The sequence below is a fragment of the Hydra vulgaris genome, chromosome 06 (genome assembly GCF_038396675.1).
Source record: "Hydra vulgaris chromosome 06, alternate assembly HydraT2T_AEP".
NCBI classification, from domain to species: domain Eukaryota; kingdom Metazoa; phylum Cnidaria; class Hydrozoa; order Anthoathecata; family Hydridae; genus Hydra; species Hydra vulgaris.
The window spans coordinates 54,162,501-54,181,670 of record NC_088925.1 but is presented as its reverse complement, the minus strand read 5'-3'; the positions used below and the strand labels follow the sequence as shown (position 1 = coordinate 54,181,670).

Sequence of the window (19,170 nt, the reverse complement as noted above, 5' to 3'; positions counted from 1 at the left end):
CCGTTTTGAATTTAGAATTAATTACCAAAGTATCTCCTAAAATAAATTGTGCAGCGAAAGTTTTACTTATTATATGTATATAATATTTTTAAGTATATAGTCATATTTATTATGCATATGAATTTATTTGACGAAGTTTTTCTAAGCTAACAGTTATAAAATAAAGAGTGAAATTTTTTTGTCGCATGATATATTTAGTTATTAATACTTATGGTATAGAGGAAAAAACTTTATTAAATTTACATACAAACAAAACAAAAAACAAAATGAGAAAAAAAACCTAGGGTATAAGTAAACACCCTAATGATTAATAACCTTTCTAATGATAAAATACTATATTATTTTTTATTTATAGTTTTGTTTATAATAAACGTAAATAATGATGATCTATATTATAAACTTTTTTGAGAGACCGGTCACTTGGGGTTTTCCGTAACAAATATTTTACCCTCAAGATGATTTTAATTAACTATTCAAATTTAATTGACAAGGCAATTTTTTTCCGGGCTTCTTATATTTGTCAGTTTATATAGGTTGTAACTTTATACTTAATTGTTAATTTTTTTTATCAACACCTTTTCTGGAGCAAAACGTTTTATAATAGTTAAAAAAGCTTATGCAAGTTCTTCTGCAAGAGGTTTATACTTTGTAAGTTGATTTTAACCTTTTCCTTAATTATCTTTCTTTCTATTGTTTGCCTTTCTATTGCATTAAAACTATTATTATTTTTTATTTTTGTTTTAGTTTCAAAATAAACCTATTAAATGTTGTGATGAAACAAACATTCTCTGTTTAGTTTTTAAATATTAAACTTTATTTTGATTTTGAAGTTTTAGCTAATTTTAAACTTATTGTGTAAAAGAACAAAGTTGAATTACAAACTTGCCCACCCAAAATACCATGAGCTATGAATGAAATGTGTTAACACAAGTAAAAAAAATTATTTTCATTTTTAAATTTAACTATGCAAACGCTTCTGCTGTATTTTTTGTATTTATTTGGTTTAAAATTAATGAACCATTCATTGAATTGAATTCATTTGGATTTATTTAAACTTATTTAATTTTTAATAAACCTGTCTCAAAACCTTCCCTCCCAATCATTTATCTGAATCTTCTTTTTAAATTTTTTTTTTTTTTATCAGAAGTTTTTTTAATAAAACCTTTATCTGAAGTTTTTTTAATGAAGTCTCTTTATTTAAAGGATTTATACTCTCTCTAAAGCAAAGTTAACAATGTGGGTAGTGTTAAAACCAAAACTAAAATTAACTAAACCAAAAATACCACAGCTTAAAATAATTGACGGACTTTTCAGTGTAATTAAAATTAGTCATTTACTTCAATTTGGCAACAAAAAGTTGCCAAATTTAACTAAAATTAGTCAAGTCACTTTTTCGTTCAAGAAATATATATTGTGGCTGTTAAACAAAAAACAATTTTTTTATAAACCAAAATATAGCTATGTTAATATAGTAGTTGCGCAGTTTTGTCGCAAAAACATGCACAATTTTCGCAAAGTATGCTGCAGTTGTTCTAATTCTCTTGTATTTAAAGGGTCTTCAAATTTTAAAACAAAACGTATAGAAAAACTTTTTCTCACTTCAAACAGTAAATCGTCGTTGGCCAGGTAATATCTCACTTGTGTAAAAAGCAAAATTTTACAGGAGACTGAAAAAACTATATATTTCAATGAAATAAGGTTTTAAAAGTAAGAGTAAAAAACAAATAACTAACGAATTATATTATAATTTGTTAGTTATTTGTTTTTTACTCTTACTTTTAAAAGCTCATTTCATTGAAATATATAGTTTTTTCAGTCTCCTGTAAAATTTTGCTTTTTATACAAGTGAGATATTACCTGGCCAACGACGAAAAATTATACTGACGTTATGATTAAAAAAATTAAATGTAAAATGGTAGCTCGTAAACAATGAAATAGCATAAAATACCAAAAATAGCTGGATTTACGCCGAAAAAAAAAAAGAAGAATGAGTGACAGTAACTTTGTTAAACTTTTCTAGATGCGTAAAACTGTGATATGAATAAAGCTGATTTTTAAACAATTTTTTTTTTTAATGTAAAAAATTAAAAACAAATTGGGTAATTAAAAAAGCTTAAAATAAAATATAAAAAACTTGATAACTCAAAATCTAAGGTTTTATTAAAAATTTGATAATTCAAAATCTAAAGTTTTATTAAAAATTCTACTCCACTCATATCACAAGTAAACGTTTATTTTGTCTATTTTTGCGATATGAATGGAATGATTAAATTTTAAGGGATTGTTAACAATCTCTGAAAATTTCATCTTGATAGCATAAATTCTTTTTGAGATTTTTTTAACGGCGTCCTTGAATTGTGAAGTCTTGGATTACGCAACACAAATATAAATTCATAAAGAAGAAATATTTTTAAAAAATGTGAAAAATTTAACTTTTTAAAAAAATATTTTGAAAACTACCAGGTTCATACTTTTTCATGGATGTTTTTTTGGCGCCCTTTGATAAGTTTTGAAATCATAAAAACCTACGTTTAACCTTAAAAAGTTCACTTGTCTTAAATGATAATATCTTTATTAATTTCTTGTTTATAAGTCTGTAACCATCTAAGGTGCCCTAACTTTAAAACGAGCTATTTTAATATAGTGAAATTAGTAAATTCATTTAAGTTTCATATAAAAAGAGAAAAGTTATCATCTGAAATCAAATGATAAATCAAATGCTTTGAAACTTGTTAATATATATATATAATAACTGTGCTTGATAATATAATAATGAAATAAACTTGTTAAAAGCCCAAATAGAGTTTCTATGAAAAGATTGTGATGACTTTGGTCATCCCTATGTTCTTTGAGTTCCTGTCTGTTTATATATATTGCTTTTTTTTTTAATTTTATGAAAACGTTTCTTTGTATTTTTATTTTTTTATTTGTATAAACGAAATATGTGTTGAAATATGTGTTGAAAAATGTGTTGCGAAATATGTGTTGAAAAATGTGAAAAATGCAAAATATGTGTCGAAAAAAAAATTTTAAGCTTTTATAAATTTAAATAAAAGATACTAATATTAACATTTATGTAGTTTCAATATCACCCAAACTAGCTTTTTCATATTTTAGTTTATGTTGTTGTATAAATAAGCTTTGATAAAATCGTATTTTATGTTTGCATATAACAAGAAGTAAAAAATTAGGTTGCAAATAATATATAAATCTTTATCTGTATTTGAAATAGTAGTTCTGAAAAAGCACACAAAAAATGCATTCTCTCCGTTGCTATGTACGTTGCTATGCATATTTGTTTTACTTAGGTTCAAAATAATTAGGCAAAATGTTAGTCAAAAGTTTGTTAAGAAACTTTATATTAATTTTGCAGATTAGAAATCTGTATAAAATTTTGAGCTATAATGTGTAAAAAAAAAAAATTTAAAAGGGTAGTTGCCCATTAATAATTAAAATATGATAACCAATACCTTCCTTACTAATGTCGCTTATTGGGCATTAGTAAGGAAGGAGGCGTGAACTTCCTAGTTGATGTTTTTCCGCAGTGCTCTGTGATAAGACCGCAAGGACTTCTGGGAGCACCAGAACTACAAACATTAAAAAGTTATTTTTTTATAAATTGGTTAAGATTTTTTTTTTTTTTTTTTTTAAACTTTAACAGTTTATATAAAAAAGATGGTATCATATTACTCAAATGTGTGTTTTTTGAGGAATTATTTTTCAGGTTTCCATTAGATAACACTACTAATGATTTTTTGAGATAATAATACGTAATTTTTTTAGTTTTACTCCCATAAAAATACGTAATTTTTTTAGTTTAACTCTCATAAAAATGCAGATATTTACACGATGATACAATTGTGACGTGTATTTAATACAAAAAAGAAATTTTTATTTGTTATATATTACGTGATGGTATGATTAAGCAATCGTCAGCCGAGAACCAAGAGGCTGTATGTCCACATTTTGTGTTTTTTCTGTTTATTATTAATAAATATTCAACAATCAATGCAATATGTGTCCAATAAATTTAGTCTTAAGAATGATACAACTTTTTATGATATTTAAAAAATTAATCGGACATTTTGACCAGAATTCTTTATAAATTAAAATTTAAAATTTTTCGGAAACACAAAAAATGGACAAACGGCCTCTTGGTTGTCGGCTGACGTAATGGTATCATGACATGACGGTGATTTTATTCAAATTTCTAATTTTTACATCATATCTTTATCAAGAAGAAAATAAGGGATTTCTCGTTGTGTGTATATTATTACGCAAATGATTGAAAACAAGTAGTATTTATTATTAATAGTTATTTAAATAGGACATATTAAATATAACTTGATTATAAACTAGATTAAAATTTAAAGTCAAACCCTAAAAGTAAAAATTATTTAGATATAAAAGTAAAGGTATTAACTTATCTTTATTAACAAGTTAGATATGTTGTAAAAATTAAATAATAATTACAGCATATCTAACTTATCAAAAAATCTGTTGTAATTATTATTTAATTTCAAAAAACAGCCTGACTTTTATTAGTTGGTTTTTAAAAAAGGGCAAAGTTTCTACTTTTGTTTGCGTAATATTCAAAAGTATCTGAATTTTAAAACAATATGAATTTTAAAACATTACTCTCATACAGACCGTTTTGTGATTTACCGTCTGTCACTCAAGTTAAACGTTTTTTGTAATTTATTTCAATGACGAGTTATGTTCCTGCCTCAATCCTGGATATTGTGGTTAATAAGCTTGAGAAGCTCAATCCTGAATATTGTTATTAATAGCTTAAGCAGCTTGAAATCCTGGATATTGTGATTAATAAGCTTAAAAAGCTCAACCCTGGATATTGTAATAAATATCGTGATATGGAAACTATTGAAGAGCTTTATTGATCCCTTTTTACTTTCTTGCAAGATATGAAGGGTTTATTTTTAATTTCTACTAGCAAAAAATTAAAGCCGACGTTGATACAGAAGAGTTCACTATCGGTATCAAGCGCCATTGGCGTTCAACAAATGAATGAAGAGAAAATGATGGCACTTTCAATCCTTCACATTGAAAGTGAAATGTTAAAAAAGTTTTAAAATGAGAGATATCGTAAAAATTTTACGATTTTGGTTTCTAAAAAAACGGCCCTTTTTATAAGATATGTCTTAATAATTTACCAGGCAAACATTCTACAACGGAATTTCAGTGGCTTTAAGCGGATGATCTAATTGTCCACTAAGTAACCAATTAGCAAAGCTCCAATTAACCGCTTAAAATGTCTCTATTGGACTATTGCAAATCCACAATAAAAATGTTTGATGGGTACCTTTACTTTTTAAGTTTTGAATTTAAATTTAAATCTAATTTTTAATTAAGTTTAAAAAATAATTAGTTAAATTATTTCTAATAATGCCCCGGTTATAAAGATAATGTTTATTATCTCGAAATTGTAAGTATTTTTTTACTGACAAAAATTAAATTCTTTTTAAAGACCCATATTATTTATCAATAATTTAAAACTTAGTATAAGAATAAAATATAAATTTTCTTGGCTTTTTTAATATTTCAAAAATTCTTGGCATTTTCAAAAATTTTAAACTTTGTTTTCCATATATAAAAAGCATCAAATATATGCCAGTCGATTAGGCAAGCAGCTAAAAATAAGCTGTTGAAAGCGATTACACATTTTTCGTTTAAAAAAGTTACTACGAAGTAGTCCTTAACAACGACATAACAACAAAGGTAAGCATCATCCATTGGTTATCATTGAACTGCTTAAGGAAGAATAAATAAATTAAGGTTTTAGAAAATAACTAAGTAATTTATGGCTTCTTTTCTGCCGTAAAAGTTATAAGCCAAACTACTTTTGTGTGATAAAATATAAAGTTACTACTTATAGTAATTTTATATTTTATCACACGTAGATATTAAAAATCTTTTTAATAGCAAGTTTGAAAAAGTAAAAAAAATATATATGTTCGGGACTATTGGAAGAGCAGCCGTGGCGCAGTGGTTTGAGTTCTGGCTCAAACCACTGCGCCACGGTAGTAACACGCACAAATTTTTCAAAACTTCACATTGTATTGCATGCAAATACGTTACCAAAGTAATAAAATCTGCCAGATACAAGTACAAATAGCAACTCACCAGAAATTTAAAGAGTAACTCTAAACTCTTACTTACACATCTACGAAGCAAAAAGAGCGTCAATAACACCATTACATTGCTAGAAACAAACAATAGCAAAATCACCACTGATATCGGCAAAATTCGCTCATTGTTGAATAACTATTTTCACTGAGTTTTTTTGTTTTGGAGCCCAAAGATCTAATGCCAGCGTTTTAAAGTCGTACTCAAACAGTTGTTAAATTCAGTTGGGGCCTTGATAAATAAGCAGCTGGCTTTGCAATACATTTTTTGCTGACCTAAAATTGTACGTTTGTAGTTCTCGACTTGTAGAGAAAATATGGCGCCTATTTTTAAGAGGGGAAGTAAACTTATTGAATTAAACTACCTGCCAGAAGAGCTCAGATCAAATTCGTGCAAGATGATGGAAAGTATTTTTTAAAGGAGCACAATGGAACACTGCGTCACTAATGGTTTAATCAATCCAAAGCAAAATTATTATGTTCATCTTAAGGGCTGCGTCTTAAACATGATAAAGCTTGGGTTATACTGAAAGAAGCAAATATGGGGGTAGGCAGTGATGTCATCTACAAAGACTTCACAAAGACGCGTGACAAAGTGCCGCACAAAAGACTTCTTCCTTTAAAGAATTAGAACAATCTTTTAAAATGCTTAAGTCAAATAAATCAGTTGGTTACGATGAAATATGGTGTCATTGACTTGTATGAGCCTTTAGAAGATATTCTATTTAAAGTGTAATATTGTTCACAACAGGAAACATGAAAATTTTTCAAAACATTTAAAAGTAGCTTAAGTCACACTAATTTTTAAAGTAGGTAATACAACTAGTGTAACAAATTATTGCCCAATCTTTGTTTTGTCTTTTTTCTTTAAAGCTTAGTCTGTTTTCTCTAAAGAGAGAATTTTGTATAGCGTAATCTATAATCATCTTACTGTAAATAGTATACTATATGTCACGGATTCAAAAAAACAACTCAACTAAACAGGCAATACTCTAAAATTCTGGCAGTATTACTAAATCTTTTGAAAATTCATAATATACGTTTGGAGTTTTCATTTATTTATCAAAAAATTTCGATACAATTGATTATTAAACCCTCGACTAAAAAATTGAATATTATGAAATTAAAGGAAATGTTTTATTTTTACTTAAAAGTTGATATGCAACCGTAAACAGTTTGTTTATAGTAATCAAAATAATCTCGTCAATTTATTAAATATAACCTGCGGAGTACCCCAGGGTTCTATATTTGGGTCACTTGTTGGTTTCAATTACATCAATAATATTCATAAAGCTTTAAATTTAGTGGCAGTATGTTTGCAATAAGACCTTTTATTATCTGATAACAACATATCAATATTATTTCAAAACATGATTATATAATTAGCAAAAGGAATAAGCTTTCACTATATGCTGAAAAAAAAGCTCACTCTTTCAACCAACTTCTAAAACAAAACAATTAATTTACCTTTACTTTTTATTGATAAAATAGAAATCAAAAGAGTAACTAGTACAAACTTTTTTCTATGAGGAATATTGTATAAAGCTAGAAGTGCTTTAAATAAACGTTGTCTAACTCAGTGATATTTCTCATTTATTCATTGTCATTTAATCTATGCAAATATTGATTGGTGTTAAGGTCAATAAATCTAAACTGGAGCCTCTTTATCGTCAACAAAAGCATGTTGCTCGTCTTATCAATTTTAAAGACAGAGTTATTCATGCCAAGTCTCTTTTATTTTAAATGAAATTTATAAATGTACATCAGCTAAATATTTTTTAATATACTTTGTTATATGTTCAAATGTAAAACTAACACGTCCCCAATTTCCTTCCACTTTTTATATACATTAAAAGTAAAAATAAGTACAATTTAAGAAACATAATTTGATTCGACAACCATTTTTTTAAATTAATTTTTGAAAATCAAGCCATTTATTTCGTGCAGCTTCTCTTCGGAACAAAGTAGTTTTAAAACATTTTGATTTTTCTCTAGAATAGAATTATATCTCTTTTAAGAAAAAGCTTAGAGAAATCATTTTTTCTCTGGATTATACGTTTTTAAACGCTTAATAACTTGCTGTATTTTATTTGTATTACAAGGTAAATTACAATCCAACAAATGTAGTTTAAAATCAAGCAAGAATTAAAGAATATAAAAATAAAAAGAAATCATTTAGGAATGTTTTTTTTAAAAGTATTTTTAAATATTGTTTGCTTTGTTTATCATTTTTACATTATTTTTTATAGGATTTAACTAGTGGTATAATAGTTAATATTGACATTGATATCGGGGTCCATCCATGATTAATTAAAAAGTGAAATAATTTTTTGATCCATTGCGCTAGGGCATCACATTAGGCATATTTTAAATGTTCTGCAGAAATATTGCAGAACATTTAATTAATGATCATTGAATTTATTTGATTTTAGGCATGAAAAAGCTGTTTTAATATTTTAAACAGTAATTATTGTCTCATCAGGACAGGGCATCAATGGGTTAATATCTTTAAGTTTTTTAAAAATAGTAGCAAACTCTTTATCATTTTAATTGTTTATTTTAAAAAGTTTTGGATTTAAATCCTTTTTTGCACACCTACTGTAAAAGTATTCTAAAAATATTTTGGGTTCGAGTTTTTTAGTTTTTCAATTTTTATGTATTGTTGATAAAGGTTGTTGTTTTGGATTTTAAAGATAGCAGATGTTGAGTCTTTTACAAAACCTGTTTCACTCCATTTTTGAAAATGAAATGAAGAATCTAATTCAGGCCAAATTACCATTAAATCAAGTGAGTCATCTAGAATTGAGCATGACTACATTCGCTTGAATGAACTTTCTTCCAGTGAAATAGGTAATCAAAACTTCTTGATCTTTTAAAAGTTTTATCTTAAAGAAAATTTCTTTGTGTTTCTATATATTTATCCTTCATTTTGAAATTATTTTTATTTATATTTTATAATAGTAGCAATCTGTAAAACAGTTGGCGCATTAATAAACTCTTCCTCAACAGATTTTTATTCTTTTTTATTCTATTTTTATTTTTTTTTTGCCACGAGTTAGTTCGGGAGTCTACCAGGGTCTAAAATACGTTGTTTCTTTTACTTTAGCTGTTCTCTAATAGCCCATGCTCGACTGTTAGTAATAATAGAGAAAAAGCGTCCGACGGATGTCCCTCAGACGACGCATGCCCACTGGTAAAGATGCTTTGCAATTTTTTATGACCAACTTTTATCGGTACTGTAAAAGTACCGATAAAAGTTATTGCAGTTTATGACCAACTTTTATCGGTACTGTATAAGTATTCTAAAAATATTTTGAGTTCGAGTTTTGGGTTTGACGCATGCCCACTGGGTAAGAGATGCTTTGATAAAATATCTCACTGAAAATAAATTAGTATCATATTCTCAGTGTGGTTTTATTCGGAATAAAAACTGTTGTACAAATTTATTAGATTGCTGGAATGAGAGCAGCCGTGACTTAGTGGTAGCGCACTTGCCTCAGAAACAAAGGATCCGTGGTTCAGTGGTTAGGAAGGAGGCGTGAACTTCCAATTTAATACTCATCCGCGGTGTTCTGTGATAAGATTGTAAGGACTTCGTGGGACACCTAAATAAAATTCAAAAAAACAATTCAAAAAACAAGCCATTTTACAATTATTGAATTACAACGTCTAAGGAACGTAAATATAGAAACAGCTTTTTTAGATTTCGACAAAGGTTTTAATACAGTAACAGACAAAATAAAGTTAAAAGCATATTGTTAAAATGAAGTTTTAATGAAGTTGTTTGAAGCATATCTGAGTAATAGAACTCAAAGAGAGGAATTCTTCTTGGGAATTATAAACCTGAACAGAAGGGGGCAAAAGAAAGAGGGGGCGGTGGTACTCAATAAAATATTGTAAAATAAAAAAAGATAATTAAAACGTAAATTAGAGATTTAGACCCACCAATAAACAATTTATATCCAAATAAAAGAAGTAAAAAATCATAAAAGATATAAAAAACGGTTAAACAAACAAAATATTCGTATTTATTCGTACTTTTACAGCGATATTTTATTATATATTATTGATTCATTTTACTGATAATACCAAGTAATGACAATCAACGTTGATTGTTGATCGACAATCAACGTTGATTGACAATCGATGTTGATTATTTGATATTATCAGTAGTTAAAATCAATTTTGATGCTGCTTTTTGGATTTTCTTGCTTCATTTAAATTTTATTTAGGTGCCCCAAAAAGTCCTTACACAGACTTACTTTATCACAGAGCACCGCGGATGAGCATTTAATTGGAAATTCATGCCTCCTTCCTAACCGATATCGCAAAACTTACCCAAAGTTGGGGTTTGAACCATGGATCCTTTGTTTCTGAGGCAAGTGCGTAACCACTGCGCCACAGCTGCTCAAGATTCAGGTTGAGCCACCAACAACACTTTGTTTAGTGGCATTTGAATCTGGACACAAACTTTGTCTAATGGATTTTCCTAACAAGTCTTAATCTGTTAAATAAGCAGTAAAACTAACATCCAAGGATGCTGAGAAAAGTTGTTTTGGCAAAAAACCAAAGTTGAAAAGCGAATAAGAGAAGCGTTAATATTTTATAAAATAAAAATCTAATTTTGTAATGTTTTGTGTGCAACTTTTGATTTAATTACAAACATATTGCTTAGAAAAATATAAAAAAGAAATCATTTTTGATTATATTCTAAAGTGTTTAGAAATGAAAAAAATAAGATTCTTTAAAAATAACAAGGGTATCTATCACAACAAATAGGCTATGAAAATACGTCAAAATGGCAGTCATTAAAAAGCGAATATTTAAATAAATTTCCAAAATCGAATATCACTGAAACCAAGTCAAATCTAATTTTTTCGTATTAATTGCATTGCAATGAACAACTTCCAGAGTGACTCTTTGAAGTTATCCAAAAATACACCTTCTAGACAGTGGCTTAGTATCAACACTAAACAAAAACATTTGATTTATGGTACTAATTGGACACTTGAATTAAACAAAAGATCGACTCTATTAGAGCAATTAGAGCTTTTCATGATAAAAAAAGAAACTTCCTGCGCTACATGAGTATCGAAATACGCCACAACTTCTCTACGTTAAAAAATTAATAAACAAAACTAAAATTGAATATTACATTTCTTTATATTGGGAGAATATATTTTTTAATAAAATTTGCTACTTTTTTATAATTGTGATAAAAAAATTTTTCGTGTCATACTTTATTATGTCAAATAACGGAAAAATTTTTTTTTCTTTCATGTTATTATACATAAGATCTGATTTGTTTATGACTAAGTTTTTTTTTTACCTTAATTTACGATTTAGAATCAGTCATAATTCGGAAAAAAAATTTTTACTAACGATTTTTCAAACAAAAAAATAGTCCATACATTGCTTCACAAGCAACATTGCTATATTAGCATGACATAACATTAAACATTAGTGATGCAACCGCGGAGTTATATGCGGACTACTTGCCAGTTAACCTAGTATGACCTAGTGCAGTAATTACGAGACACAGGATGGGTCAAGAAACAGTTGCCTCCAATAAAATTTAAGAAAACATAAAAAAAATTATGTACTTCATCAACGCCAGCATTTAGTGTAAATTATTTCAATAAAACACATTAAAAATATAAATACGAAAGTTTTATTCATTTTAATACAATTAAGTGAGAGAAGTCATTAATAAACCACTATTTAATTAAGAGAAGTTATTGATTTTCGAATTTAGTAACTACGTTGAAAAAAAAAGTGGAAGTCAAACACTATTTTTATTTTTTTAAATTTTGCCTCCATTTTTTTATTACTCATTTGAAAATGTCAAGTCATTCTTTATGCATCGCTAGCCTTTAATTGTAAAATGGCAAAAGCAGCAACTGAATGCTAAATTAGACAAACAATAACTTATCTGCCAAAACTACCACCCACTCTTTCGTCTTGCCAACGATTAACACCACCATTCCATCTATCTCTTGGAATATCGTGTCTATCTTGTGTGGGAAATCGTTCGTTAATAAAGCGATCGTTTGGCCTATCAAAATGAGGTCCGTTTTCAAATACCGGCCCATCCATTCGATAATTTGGTTCTCTCATTTGTGGGTTCTCAAAGTGCCTGTCAAAAAAAGGTCCGTTATGAGGTCTATCGAAAAGACCATCCATTGGTCTGTCAAAGGGAATATCATTAATAATAGGATCATTACGAAGATGTGGGTGAAATGGATGGCTGTTATTGAAGTTTCTATTTTCGGGATGAAATAAGTCTATTCTTTCTGGTCCGTTAAAAGACCGACGATCATCAAATCTTGGTCTTTCGAAGTTTCCAGAATGTAGATGAGGAGGAGGTCTACTAAAATCTCCGCCATGAGAGTTCTGACCGGCAGGTCTATCAAAACCATCCAAGTGAGGTGGTCTGTTATCGTGAAATGTTTCGTTTCGTCTAAAATTATTAATTGGTTCAGCAAAGCGTAAACCGTCATTATTTGCAATGTTAAAGTTATCAACATTCCTCTGCATAGTATCACAATCAATGTTCATAGGTTCAAAACCACCATTGTTAATTACATGATTAACTTCATTTTGGAGTGGGCGTTTAATATCGCAGGGTCTGCCGGGTCTTTGCTCTAGTTGTTGTCTTTTTATATCATCCATAAATGGGACATCTTTCATTTCGTCATCCCATTCGTGAGTTGTTAAAAATGGCGGAGGAGCAATATCAAGATCAAGTAATGATGGCGCATTCGGGTTTTCACTAGTGGACGGTTGACGACCTAAAAAGAGAATAATTTCAGTGAAGTGATAAAAAGATCAATAGAGAATTTATAAAGATAAATTCAAGTTTTGATACAAAACATGAATTTATCTGTGTCTATATTAAATATTTTTAAATTAAAAAAATACACACACACACACACAACAATCCAGCTTGTTTTTGTTTTTATATCTTTGGACTTTGATTGATATTAAATCAATGATTGTTTGACTCTTCTTAAATAAAAAAAATGTATACTGATGAGCATTCTATTTTCTTTCAAATAAATATAGATATTCATAAAAATATTATTTAATGTGCTAATTATATTGCTTTTTTTTGACATCTATCTCATAATCTAAATAGATTATTATGGCCAAAATAAACAATCCACTCTATTATTTAAAACTTCCTTCAAAATTTCATTTGTCTTTGATTAAAACTTTGCACTTATTTGCGAACTACTTATAATTATTGGAGATTTTATTTAAATGGTTATAAATTTGAAAAATTTGCGTAATATGTAATAGAAAAGTGAGTTTAATTAACTACACCCTTATATATATATATATATATATATATATATATATATATATATATATATATATATATATATATATATATATATATATATATATATATATATATATATATATATATATATATATATATATAAGGGTGGTTCAAAAACAATATTTTTGAAAAATATCTGCAACTCACACCTTAATGTGTTTTTTGTTAAAAGAACACTGGATTTAAAAGTCATTTGGATCAACCAAAACAAATCCAAACTTTATTACATTATTTAATTTTTTAATTTAAAAATATTTAAAGCGGAACATAAAATCAAAATTACGGTGTATACCATGTTTTAAAAGATAAGTATTTTATTGATGGGTTATCAAAATTACAGCTCTCTATATTTTGAAAAATCGTCTAAGTTCGGTCACCATGTAACATAGGTCATTTAATAATAAATACAAAATGCACCCTATTTCAATTTAATTTTTTTTTCTTTAATAATATATATGGCAATGCGCCACTAAACCATAAAAACAACTATTAGCATGAATGAGGTAAAATGTAAATTATGAAAAATCTAACTTTAGTGAGTCAATTACAAAAAAATATATATTTATTTGCACCACGCTGAAATAATTTATTTGCAAATGAAAATTATGAAATCGAAGTTATTGAAGCTTCTAATAAGCAAACTCTGAAAGTAATGATAAAATTTAACATTAATATATTTAAAATTTATTGTTTTTGCGAAGCATTAATCGGATCCTAAATTTGTGATTGCGATGTGTTAATGGGATGTTAAATTCATAATACTGTGGTATGTTGATGGGAATGTATTTAGCGACCGAACTTATGAAATGGTATTGAAAGTCTGGTCAAACTAGTTGCTCTCATTTGAAATAAAATACCTAATGTTGATTTTTATTTTTGTTATTTTATTTTTAAAATATAAATTAACAGTATAGTTGTCTGTATAATTAAAAAATAATTGAAAAAACTTTTATTAATACTTGAGATATGAATGTTCAAAGCTAAAAACCGAACTTAGGCGACTTTTTTTGGTATATGTAAATATACATTCATATAATTTAAGACAGGTAAATAAAAATAAGTACATACCCCTTGAAAGATGACGTTCACGCCGCTTTTCAAGTCTTTCTACTTCTTCTATAGCTTTTTTCTGCTTACCTGGATCAATTTTAAAGGTGATAGCTGTAGTACGCTGACGAGGTACAGTGTATATTTGAGCCTAAAGCACATTTAATGCATTACTATACTACCATTTAGGTCAAAAGACATTGCTTGCTTACACCCTAATACAGGTAACTTATTTACCTTTTACCCTTCATTATTTCTATTTTAATTTCACAATGATAGGGATGGTTAAGTGCTGAACCTGCCTATACGACAAAGTTGAATAAAATTAGTTAAAAAATGATTTAAATAGTGTTTCTTTGCAAACACCAATATACAGTACTTAAAATTTTGAAGTGCAACGAATTGCAATTACTTTTAACTTTTTTGATTTTTTGGCATTTGTTAAAAACTTTTAAACTTTGCATCAAAATATCTCATTTCAACATATTTGTTGTATAGGCTGGTTTGGCACTAAGTCATCTATATAACCATTTTGTGAATCACTTAACTTGCAATATATACTATGGTTGGCTAAAATTTTCAAAACATTCACCAGGCTACAAAAAAAAAAAGACTATTTATGAAAAGATTAAACTTTTTTTCCCAGTATTGCCATATCATTAATTTTCATGCTTAAATTAAATTTCGTTAGTAAAGAAGTTGAATTCGTTTAAAACAAAATTCAAATTTTCAAATATTCAAATGAATAGCTGCAACTAAAACTTTTTTTAATTTGGTAATACATAAACATTTTAAGTTTAAAGATTTTATTTATAAATAATAAATATATTTTTTTTATGCTATTAACCTTGAAGATTTTCTTATTAAGACACTAACAAAAACATTATGTATTAGAATGATTTAACTTTATTATGAACAAACTTTGTTCACAACTTTTCATATTTCCTATCCCTTTAAAGCAAACTTTCACATACATGAAATTTTCCACCAATCATAATGGAAAAGAAAACTATCAAATTGAAAAAAGTGTGCATCTTAGACTTTTGTTACATGACTGAATGGTTTTCTTTACAATTCCGTTTTGCAGAAAATTTCCTGTAAATGGAAAATAGCCTTTGTCTAAGTTTACCCTTTTAGGTCGTTTAAGATTACCCCCCTTTTATGTCAGTCAAATTTACCCCTTTTTATATTAAATCATATTTAAGTTTCAAAAATGTTAAAATATATATATATATATATATATATATATATATAAAAATATGAGGCAAAGTATTTTAGAAACATTATTTTTCAATCTAAAAATATTAACTTGATTTGAATAAACATTTTTAATTATTATTATAGATTAAAAAAGGAAGTGAATGATAAATAACTTGCAGCTAGTAAAGAAGCAAGAACTTGTTAATTCAAATAAAAAACAAGTATATATAAATATAAATAATAACTCTGAATTTAAAATATTAATACTAAAGTCTTGAAAGTTCACAAACGCTTTCATAAACGAATCGTAGTCTTCACGTTTTAGTTTTGCTATTTCAAATCCAACATCTTACTATAGCAATTATCTAACATATAATAATATCTTTCCTTGATTATTACTTTCTTCATTTTTTTTATAACTATTTATTTTACATAATTGTAGTAATTTAAATTAATTAATTAATAAAATTAGGAAAAATGAGGTATTTTATCAATCAAATCTTTAAAAACAGGATTACATTGTTAGAAAGAATACCTCTTAATAAGTAGCCTCAATATATCAAAAATATGTCAAGAAGAAAATAAATAAAAAATACCTCTTGATAAGTAGCCACAAACGGAAGATTAATTTGGAATGATTTTAAAGCTAATTATGTTTTTTAATAGCTTAAGTGAGAGCTTTTGACTCTTTTTATTCAAATAAAAATTTTAATATCAATGAATTTATTGGAGTTGTATAAACATTTAAAGCTCTCAGTCATTTTCATTTTTCTGAGTCATGTCGAAATTAATCGGTCAATCGGTCAAAGTACACTTACTGCACCTTTACCAAGAGTAATTCAATCAATAAATGTATACTCAAAATAAATGTATACTTAAATGCTTGTAATAAATTAAAAATAAACAGTATAAAACAATGTACACAAATTTTATAGTTGTGTTTTTTGTATTGTGGAACAAATAAATATAGTGTCATTTTTTATTTCACAGACTTTTTTTGTTTGTTTACCATTTGTAGTAATATATTGTTAGTGCATACAAGTAAAAAGATCTTCTTTACCAAAATTTTTAATGAAACTTGCAGGTTTTTGTTTATACTAAATGTTTTAGATAAATCAAATTAGCAGTGCTGAAAAAAATGTTTTCCTTTCAAAAAATTTCTCAAACTGGGACATTATATAATATTTTATTTACTCATACAGTAAGTGTATATACCAAGGTCAAGACTTTGTGTAGAGCTTTAAGTTTAAAGAATTTAACCCTCTAGCGCGCAGTAACATATATGTTACAATTATATAATAGCAACTTCTATTGCTGAATAGCAAAAAAACGATATCCTGACATGGCAATTCTTTATGATTATGGTTTATTTTTAAAATGTACTTAAGGAAAGGCATTCTATAATAGTTTGCTATTTTTTATGTTCGCTTTTATCAGCAAGTTTTTAGTCAATTCTTACACAATCAGTCAACATTTTAAGAAAGCATAACATTTAATACTTTTTTTTAACATGACATTTATAATTATATAATATTATCTTAGCCTAATCATTTTTAGTAAATATTTTAAATAGATCTACTTTGTTCCATTTTTATATTTTTTAATTAGATTTTGTAATCGATAAAACACTTGCTACTTCTTCTAAATATTCAAAAAAGTACCAATCGATCAGACGACAAAACCTCATACTCCACAACAAGAGAAAATTCAAACTGAAATTTTGCAGTTAAAAGAGCAGCTGTTAACATAGGTAAATGTGCGTTCTGCAGGATTGATAACTGACGAACTTGAAATAAAATCAATTTTTGTAGAAAAGCAAATAAAAATAAAACAAACCCGTCTTAAAAAAATGAAATGTGAGGCAATCCGTCAAAGACAACGCAGAGCAAGTTTGAAATGAACACTTAATGATATTGTTGATGACACGCCCTACTTAAAATCAAAACTTTCTAAATTCAATAGCGAAAAAAATGGTAGACCAGCTGTAATTGAAGATCACCCAGATCTTCTTAATGTCATCGTTAACATTGCGTCAATAGGAGCCGCTGCTAGTGATCGACAAAGATCGCAAGAGTTACGTTCAGTAAGACACTTGATGACTTAAATAAAAGCCTACTAAAACTAGGTTATTGTTTATCGCGATCTGCAACTTATTTAAGACTTAAGCCTAAGCAATCAAACACACTTGAGAGAGTACATCACATTAAGACAGTTCCTGTGAAATTGATCAGGACTGATCAATTTCACAGGAACTTGGAGGAGAATCTTGTAAAAAAGATTCACATCTTTTTTACAAGAACATCTCTCTTAAGAACAAATGTCTTTTTATTATTCCAAGAAGCCAATGTAAAAAGGTCCTGCCTGATGTTAAGCTCTGTTATTCTCAGTTTACTAAATCTTGTATCTAATCTCAGATGTTAGGTTCTAGGGACTTTTGGTTAGTCTTCATCAGTGTCATTAACTAAAGTAAGTCTAACATTTAATCTCTAATTCATGGCTCTGATCTTTTTACTTCTCCCCAGAATAAAGCAGAGTTATTTGCAAATAAATCTTACTTTAATTTGACTCTTGAATCTAACGGCCGTACTCTTACTGCCAGTTAAACAGATTAACACATTGTTAAACATCTGAATCACTCTGGCTTCCAACGCCAGAGTTAATTCTTAATTAAAAACTTCTACAGTTTGTGCTCCAGACAAGATTTCCATCATAGTCTTAAAGGAGTGTTCTCCAGAACTCTCTTTGATTTTTTTTAAAATTTTAAAAAGTGCTAAATAAGTGGTTCCAATCTTTCAAAACTCTAAAAAACACTTTGACCTCTTCAACTATCCTATGAATAGTCTTTACTCTGTTTTTTTCTTATAAGCTTCTTTAAAAGGTTTTGAGATTAAGTTATTTTAAACTGCAGTATTGAAGTTATTCTTGAAGGCCTACACTCTTCATTATTTCAAGTCACTTTAAGGGTACCACAAGGTTCTATCTTTGCTCCTGTATAGTTTCTTATCTACAATATCAAACTTCATGAAAATTTTGAAAATCTAAAGTGGCTCTATTTTTACATGCTTAGAACAATTTTTTTACTTGCTTAGAACAATTTTTAATCTGATCTCTCTTTTGTAACAGCCTAAGGTTTACAGTAGCTTATGGATTTAAATTCACAATATTTTTTAGACAAAACTCATTTATTTACTGCAAAAGAATATTGCAATAATGTTGGCATTCTTATATTGATGAATAACAATCCTTTTACTCTCAGACAAAGCACATTGTAAATGTAATTAGAACTGCTCTATCTGCCAAGCTTAAGCCACTCTCCCATTGGTGCATTTCTTTGTTTTTTTTTTACAAATACTATCATGGTGAATGTTCAAATGAGCTATCTCTATTACGATAAACCAAAACTCTTTGGCTTAAAGAACTAAGACAAAACTTTCT

General features: G+C 27.5%; 1 protein-coding gene across 1 annotated transcript in view; it reads right to left on the bottom strand.

The window, feature by feature from the left end:
* Positions 1–11,798: 11,798 nt before the first annotated feature.
* LOC100212561 (pre-mRNA 3' end processing protein WDR33) overlaps positions 11,799–19,170 on the bottom strand; it is a 36,824-nt gene continuing 29,452 nt past the window's right edge. Inside the window, exons 15-16 of the mRNA XM_065800482.1 lie at positions 14,557–14,686; positions 11,799–12,934 (exon numbers count right to left, since the gene is read on the bottom strand). Coding sequence (XP_065656554.1) covers positions 12,072–12,934; positions 14,557–14,686 — 993 coding nt within the window. The 3' untranslated portion in view covers positions 11,799–12,071. The remainder of the gene's footprint in view (positions 12,935–14,556; positions 14,687–19,170) is intronic.